Raw genomic sequence first — 8,398 nt, forward strand, 5'->3', positions numbered from 1 at the left:
TGTGAAGAGGTCCCAATTTTCTCCCCCACATGTGTTCATACGACAGCTTTAATATTCACGTCTTTTCTTAGTTCTGTGGTGATGTTCAGAATCTGTATCAAGCTAGTTCATAAAAATAACAATTAATTCAAGTAGAAACAGAAATCTTTCTCCAGCGATTATTAAAATATTTGCTTCTTGGTGTTGAAAAATCAAAGCTCCACTAAGTCATGATCAAAGAGTGTCCAAATGGGGCAGGGGCCAGATTTCAGCTCACTCTCAGGCTCGCTCCTCAGTCCCTAGGCTTTCCAGTCCGCTTTCAAGGCTAGCTTCCAGCTCCAGGGACTCTGCCAGCTTCAGGGTCACAACAGCTTCACAGTCCTCACAATGGAGCATAAGTGGCCCGAATAGCCTGCAACAACCTTCCAGTTGTTGGCAGGGCAGGGAGGGGGTGGTGTTTACAGCCCTTACAAAGCTGCTCTCCGTTTTTCTTCCATTCTATTCTGTTTATTGAATTCAAACCCGCTTCGGATCTCGCAAGGGAAAGGATCTGAATTCTCGCAGACTCATCTGTTATGTTGAGCCTAACATCCTTCCTACGTAGTGTACGAAATGGACAGAAATGGACAGGCTTTGAGCTGTTAGCCTCTTGTCCAGGTGTTCAGTAGGGCGCCGAATACAGCAAGCTCCGGTTTCTGTACGTGTGGAAAATCCTGGCTGAGGCTGGCAGTGTGAGAGCGCCCGGGCCGGGGCTGCAATCGCCAAGCAGACAATGAAATGTGAAAAAGCTCCTGGCAGGTTCTCAGCTGTGAGCGAGGATGGGGATGGGGTCTTTTTTTTTTCTAGCTCGGAGCCGCATTTTCTCTTCGAGCATTTTAGCTAGACTAGGTGTGCGGTTTTAGTTACCAGCGCTGTTTGTTTCTCCGTAGAATGTTAGTACGTGTGTTGAGGTCCAATGAGAAATTTGCCCTAGCTCGTCCCTGTGACGCCCCCCGCCCCTGAGTATGGGGTTGCGACCAACGTCCAGAAGGCTGCACTCCCGGCCATTGCAATCCATCAGCCCCGCGGAGGGCAGAAGGCTGGTCTGCACAGCGACTTTCCAGGTGTTAACCTCTGGTTTTATTTTCCCCCTTCCCTTCAAGGGTCTCTAACATGATCAATAACTTTTAGTAGTCAGCTGAAATCCCCTTCCTTGTCCAGGTGTTTGGAGCCATCCAGTGTCTGAAACGCGCCCTTTTGCCTGAACATCAACGTTCAAATCCCCCTTAGTCAAGGGTCAGGGACGGAGAGATCTCCGCGTTCTTGGTGCCTGGGTCTTTGGGGAAGGAGACCCACAGTGTGAAAGTGCAGTCCGGAAAGTGAGGGTTTGAAAAGAGTCCCTGGCAATTGAAGGGCAGCAAACGTTGTGCCTTAGTCTGGGGGCTGCGGACGCTCCTGCGGCTTCTGGCTTCTTTGCCTCGGGCCAGGTTCCTACGCAACAGGTTTGTTGCGACAGCGCCGCCGACCCTCGCCTGTCCCACTGCTAGATACCACCAGATAGGAAAGGCAGAGCACTAGAAGGAGAGAGACGCCTGACCGGTTCTCCCTGGGCTGCTTCAAAGAGCAGGAGCCCAAGAGAGAGGCTTACCTACCCATTTTATGTTTACCTAAAGCAGTTCCTAAATTCCTATCGACAGGCTGTGTGTAACTGGGAGGATAAGAGGTCCCGCTCCCACCTGTCCTAAAACTGAGTCTGAGAGACCACCATCTGTTCTCTCCAGTTCTTGGGGTGCAGACCTGGTCCCAGCTTTTAGAGTACAGCACAGAGTACATTTCCCCCATGGAGAGTGCAAGTCCAGCAGCTAAAGGAGGAGACCCGCTCCTGGAAGTCCAGCAGCTAAAAGAGGAGACCCGCTCCTGGAATGACCCGACCCAGAGTGGAGTGAATTCTTTAGAATGTAGGGACCCCAGTTTGCTGTGGGAGAGCATTTGCCATGCGTTTCTTATCAGTTACAGAAAGGTATAGACAATTTAGAGCCCGGGGAGTAGGGTAAACCTCCAAAGGAGTCTGTGGAGACAAGGATGTGGGGGTTTAAAGGGTCGCTGGCTGTTCCCCACAAGTTAGGGGGGCGTGCAGACTTGATCAGACTGGTGCTAGACCCCAAGAAGCATCTCATGAGCCCTCTCTGCAAGCCACATCTCTTTAACAGGTATTTGTGTCAGAGGGAGAAGAAGAACTTGCTAGAAATGGATGCTTAGCGACTCGACTCTGAGCTAGTCACGAAGCAAGGTACCTGGGGAATTCACGGGGGCGGGAGGGAGGCTGGCTAGAGAGGAGGGGCAGCAAAAACAAGGTAGTTGGAAGAAAGACGACACTTTGCAGTGGATTTGTCCTGGGGAAGGGTGGTGACTAAGGAGGGGGGGTGGTCAAAGAGCTCTGATTGGTTAGGGGGAGGGGTTAGGGGTGGGGCTAGCCCCTTCTTGGGGCTTTAAAAGCTCACCAAAGAGGGGCGGGGAGCTGTCATTTGCTCTCTGAGCCTCAGAGAGAGCGCCACGCTTCTTCAGAGCTCCCGGAGCTCCGGGTGGCGGAGCAAGTATTCGCTGCACGGACTCACCAAGGATCCTGAGCTTGCTTAGGAGGGATGGCCACGGTCCCCAAGAGCAACATGGGACCTACCAAGGGGGTTCCCACCCCATTCGGCTGCATTGGCTGTAAGCTGCCAAAGCCAGACTACCCACCAGCGCTGATCACCTTTATGTTCTGCGCGATGGTTGTCACCGTCATCTTAGACCTGATCGGCAACTCCATGGTCATTTTGGCTGTGACCAAGAACAAGAAGCTCCGAAATTCTGGTAAGCCACCCTCCTTTTCCCTACCCAGTGAATCCCCTCTGCCAAATTCCTCCCTAACCCCCCGGGGGCGGGCGGTGGGGATGACGTTTTCCCGGGTTCCCCTAAATTTCGAGCTTCATAGTGCTGGGGGAGCTCAGGAAATTAGCGTTGGCAAGTCGAATGCAAAGCCCAGGTTTGTAAGGTGCGCGGTAGCGCGCCAACCCCTGTCCCGTCGGAGACTGGACACGGCGGGAGTCGGCACAGGAGCGGAGAGTTTGGCTGCCACGCGGGGACAGCCAGCCGAACTGGACACCGGAAGGGAAGGTGGCCTCGCTGAGGCACTGCTAGCTGCACTGTCTCAGAGAGAGCAGCGGGGCTGCGATCCGCTTTGGGAAGTTAAGTTCGCGGCGGCCGCGGCGGCCGCGGCAGCGCTCCAAGGAGCGCAACGCTGAAGCTGTCCCCAAGGGCGGCGGGGACTTCGCTCGCCGCTTCTCCAGGGCTTCCGGATCGCTCCCCAGCGGCGCCGCGTAGTGCAGACCCCACGCCTCCCTTTAGCAGGGCGATCTGAGCCCGCCAGAGCCGAGCTCAGTCTGCCTGTCCCAGAGCAAGCGGCCGGGACTGGCGAGCGGCGGGCTGGACCCTGCAGGCGGTGGCGGCGGCGGTGTCCGGTGGTGGTGACGGTGGCGGCAGCGGGCTTCCGGAGGTCTGTATCGGGGAGTTACGAGGAGGGCGGCGGAGGGGCTCGGGAGCTCTGCGCGGTGGCTAGCGGGCGGGCGGGCGGGCCGGTGGAAGCAGGAGGCAGAACAAGGTAGGAACCGCGGCGGCGGGAAGGCAGTTTGAGAGCTCCTGGGGAGATTTGGGACTTCTATTGCAAAGCGCTTGGGTGTGGAAACTGAGCCGGACTCCCCTAACCGCCGGCCAGGGCAGATCCAAGGGGAACTGCGCGGGAAGGTGCTGGGCACTGAGACCTGTGCGGAGGGGAGGGGGAGTAATAGAGGATTGGAAAGCTGTCAGTCTGGTTTTAGGGTGGGTGGGAGAAGGTTGTGGAGGAGGGGAGGACGGGTGATGAAACCCCCAACTCCACTTTCCGTCTGGTTGAAGGTGATGGTGGCGCCTTGGGTCGTCTTTCCCAAGATCTCAGCGGCTTGAGAGAACGTACAGATCTAGGAGGGTTGGGAACAACGGAGACCCTTAGTGGCCTGGGACTGGGGGAAGGAGCAGGGCGAATTGCTTGGTGCGGGACAAGCTTCAAAACTCAGTGACAGACTCAGAGTCATTATAATTTTTTTTTTAAACTACTGTGAGTGCTTCCGATTTCCCCCTGGTAACCCAGAGACCCGAGGCTGAGCCTTGGAGCTCACCTTTCCTTCCCTCTTGATTAGATACCCAAGGGCAGATCCACGGAGGGTGGGGAGTTAATTACCTGCATAGCTCCTCCGTTCCGTCTCCTTTCCTTTTCTTTCTATCTCTCTTCTTATAAATTGCAAATAAAAGTTGTTTTGTGGTTGTTGTGGTTTTATTTTTAAGGCTTTTGACCTTTCTTTCCTATTTTTCTTTTGGAAGTTCATTACTTTGAGGCAAAGCCTTATAATCCCTTTTGTCAAAAAGCACGGAGGTAAGTCTTGGTGCCCTTTAAACAAGCCCTCTTTTTCTTCCATTCCAGGACAAAGTTCAGTGTTTTGCCAAACCAATGCTAATTAGCAATAAGGTGTTCTCAAAGAAGAGGACCCTGTGCCTGCACTTGGCTTCTTTCGTCTACTTTTTTGTAAAGAGTTTTACAAAAATGTACACTCCCCGCTCGAGCGCGCGCGCGCACGCGCGCGCGCGCGCGCGCGCGCACACACACACACACACACACACACACACACACACACACACTTGCCCCTGCTGTCCTTTGAACGGGGCAGGGCAGGAGGAGGCAGGGGTTCCCCCAGGCTGTTTCCCTGTTCAGCCGACTCCGGTGCTCAAAGGGAGTCTGTGCAGGACGTTTTGTGTATGGCTGGAGGTAAAACCACCCTTGCAGGGATTTCTCCTTCTTTGACCTCATACTTGCTATTACAGGGTTTCCTTCTCTTAAGTTTTACTCTGAAGGTATCTGGGAATGGTAAATATTTCACTGGGCTGTTTGATCTCTTTGAAGAAGCCTCCTAGGCCTTCTCAGGGTGGTCTCTTGGCAGGTAGGCCTTCCTTCATAAGGAAGAGAGTTTAAATTATTATTATCATCATTGTTAATTTTAGGTTGACTCTCCTTCTGGACAGCTCCATCTACCTCCCCTCTCTCCCACTCTTACGTCTCCATCTTTTCCACTGCCGAAAGTGTGGCATAGTTGTATTTCTCTAAAATGGTGTCCACAGGACTCTGCCCCAGATGTTTATGAGCTGTCTCTCTCACTCTGTCTTATCCTCACTTCTTCCTCAGAGCAAGGATGACACAGCAAACAAACAACAGGTTGGCAAAGCACAGAACTTGCTATGCATCAGAGCCACCTGGGACCTGCTAGTAAATAGGAAGAAGAAAGGAAGAAAATTGATTTTGTTCCAAGGAAATCTAGTATTCTAAATTATCACCCATCCAATTGGTCTTTTCCTTTTTGGGAAGTAGCTTTCCAAACATTAACCACTGATTTCTGTCTCTCTTCTTCTTTTTCTTCCTCTCATGTTTTCCAGGCAACCTCTTCGTGGCCAGCCTCTCTGTGGCAGACATGCTGGCGGCCGTCTACCCTTACCCTATGATGCTGTATGCCATGTCGGTTGGAGACTGGGATCTGAGTCAGCTCCAGTGCCAGTTCGTCGGGTTCATCTCTGGACTGAGTATAGTCGGCTCCATCTTCAACATCACGGCCATCGCCATCAACCGCTACTGCTACATCTGCCACAGCCTCCAATACAAGCGGATCTTCAGCCTGCGCAATACCTGCATCTACCTGGTCGTTACCTGGGTCATGGCTATCCTGGCTGTCGTGCCTAACATGTACATTTCCAGTGTTGAGTATGATCCTCGCACCTACTCCTGTATCTTCAACTATTTGAACAACCCCCCCTTCGCTGTGACCATTGTCTGCTTCCACTTCGTCCTCCCTCTCATCATAGTTACCTATTGCTACACCAAAATCTGGATCAGAGTGCTGGAAGCCCGTGACCCAGCCAGACAGAATCCCGAGAATCAGTTTGCTGAGGTTCGCAATTTTCTTACCATGTTTGTGATCTTCCTCCTTTTTGCAGTGTGCTGGTGCCCTGTCAATGTGCTCACTGTGTTAGTGGCTGTCAGTCCAAAGGCTATAGCAGGCAAGATTCCCAACTGGCTTTACCTTGCAGCCTACGGTGTAGCCTACTTCAACAGCGGCCTCAATGCTGTCATCTATGGTATCCTTAATGAGAATTTCCGACGAGAATACTGGACCATCTTTCATGCTTTGCGGCACCCTATCCTGTTCACCTCTCAGCTCATCGCTGATATTCGGGAGGCTCGGGAGACCCGAGCTCGCACTCGTGCCCGTGCCCGTGCTCGTGATCAAGCCCAAGAGGAAGAGCGTGCCCGTGCCTGTCTTGCTGAGGAGGGAACCCCACGGAACATTCGGAATGTTCTACTGCCTGGTGATGAGGCAGCAGCCCCCTCTGCTTCTGCCTCTGTCCACCCCAAGCCCCAAACCAGGTCTACTTCTGTCTACCGCAAACCTGCCTCTGTCCACCCCAAGTCTGCCTCTGTCTACCCTAAGCCAGTCTCCTCTGTCCATTTCAAACCCAGCTCTGTCCATTTCAAAGGGGACTCTATCTATTTCAAGGGTGACCCTGTCCATTTCAGGGCTGCTTCCGAGCTTGCCACTGGTCACCCTACCTCTGCTGGCTCTTCCCCTACCCATCCTACATCCACTGCAGGTTCCATTCAGCCTGGTACCAGCCACACTGCAACCACCACTGTTGACTATCTCGAGCCTGCTACCACCAGCCGTTCTGCGCTTACTGCTGTTGACCTCCCCGAGGTCTCAGCCTCCCATTGCTTTGAGATGACCACTTTTGGCCACCGCAAACCTGGCTATACTGCCTCCAGCTTTCCTTTTGTATTCCCGGAGTCTGCTGCCACCTCTGCCTCTCCTCCCGACTCCACTGTAATCCCCATTCCCGCTGATGATTACCGTAAGGTTGTGCTTATTGATGATGACTCTGACGATTCCGATTGTTCTGATGAGATGGCTGTGTGAAAATGTTCTTTACAGTTCACCCTGTTTGTGCAGTCCAGAGGGAGACACCTCCACGGCACAGACACACCGCCTGACACACACAGACATGAACCTGCAGACACAGTGGAAGTTCCATCCACCTCTTAGGCACCTGTACTTTTGAAAGCGTCTGTATATTCTTGCTATCTTAGACAACAAATTTCTAAGTGTGACGTCTGTGATTCAGCCCTCAGTGATCTCTGGATCTCTGATCTGTCGCTTTGATCCTCACCGACTCTTTCAGCCCCCACCCTTACCTCCAGCTTTCTTTTCCCATTCCCAGGGGTGGGGGAGGAGTGCATGCGCACTGGTCAAGGCCATTTTGGTGGTCAGCTCTGTAATGTGACTGTGATCTCACAGCTTTATGGTGTAAGTGTGTAACTTTGTGTTGTAACTTTTGAGCAGTCAGAAAAGGACTTATGATGAAGTTCAAACACTTGAAAGTTGGGTTTCAAGATTTTCTTGACAAAAAATGACCCCCATCTGAAGAACAGAATTAGATAAGTTCTTATTAAAGTCTGTCAGATCAAGTAGCAAAAGAAATGATATGTCATACTAAGTTGATCCTAGTTTATGTAAAGTTAAGCTTTGGCGCTGATTTTTATGCATTCAGTTGGAAATGATGACATTTTTTAGCCTGTTTTTTGGTCATTTGAGTTTTTCAAGCATTGACCCGTACATTCTTTTATTTCCACAGAAATAGATCCATGTGCAAGTAATTTTTTATGGTTGGTAACCCTAAGTGGCAATTACAGTTATGTTTGTACTATTATAATTCATAAATCACCCTTTTAAACACTTCAGTGTTTTCACACCATCAGGCTCTACGTCTTTGCTTTTCCTTCAGAGCTTGAGGCACCACCTGAAAGCGCAAAGCAAATGAAGCATTAAAAAGCTTTGTCTTTGTGACCCCTGGCTTGGGGATAGGGGCCAAGGAGGAAAAACTGCCAGCACCAATAAATCTGTGAAGTAGTCAGTCTCTTGTTAGTTCTGAAAGTGATTTTCCTGTAAGACCCAAGAAGAAACTGCCATTTAATGAAATTTCAATTGCTATTCAAATTGACACTGTAATCAAAGTTTGCTATATACAAGCTTATAAGACGAAAGCAAAATGTATTATACTGTCTTAATTCTGTTCTGCATTTGTAGTAGCGAGTAAATAAAAGTGCTTCTGTGGCTGTAGTATGTGGCTTCTTCACACATGGATTTTTTTTCTTTCGGTTACTTATTGTGGGGGGTGTGTAGGGTGTGTATTGGGGGGGGGCACTGGCCTGGAGGAACAAGAAGACTTGACTACAAATTCCATCTCTGTCACAAGCCTGCAGCATCCTGTAGCCTCTCACACCTCAGTTATTTTAATTAGCACACTTTGGAGAGGAAGGGTTGGGGGG

The 8,398-nt window shown here is 51.2% G+C and overlaps 1 protein-coding gene across 2 annotated transcripts; it reads left to right on the forward strand.

The window, feature by feature from the left end:
* The first annotated feature begins 2,478 nt into the window (after positions 1 to 2,478).
* Positions 2,479 to 8,188, forward strand: Gpr50 (G protein-coupled receptor 50). 2 transcript variants are annotated; one of them, XM_075958194.1, is made up of 2 exons: positions 2,479 to 2,811; positions 5,458 to 8,188. In XM_075958194.1, exons 1-2 carry the CDS (start codon positions 2,601 to 2,603, stop codon positions 6,987 to 6,989), a joined length of 1,743 nt encoding a protein of 580 aa, XP_075814309.1. In that variant the 5' UTR covers positions 2,479 to 2,600; the 3' UTR covers positions 6,990 to 8,188. The 2 variants fall into 2 exon arrangements, with proteins under 2 accessions (XP_075814309.1, XP_075814310.1); XM_075958195.1 differs by lacking the exon at positions 2,479 to 2,811 and adding an exon at positions 3,378 to 3,493.
* Positions 8,189 to 8,398: the final 210 nt, after the last annotated feature.

Source organism: Microtus pennsylvanicus, chromosome X (genome assembly GCF_037038515.1).
Source record: "Microtus pennsylvanicus isolate mMicPen1 chromosome X, mMicPen1.hap1, whole genome shotgun sequence".
NCBI lineage: Eukaryota > Metazoa > Chordata > Mammalia > Rodentia > Cricetidae > Microtus > Microtus pennsylvanicus.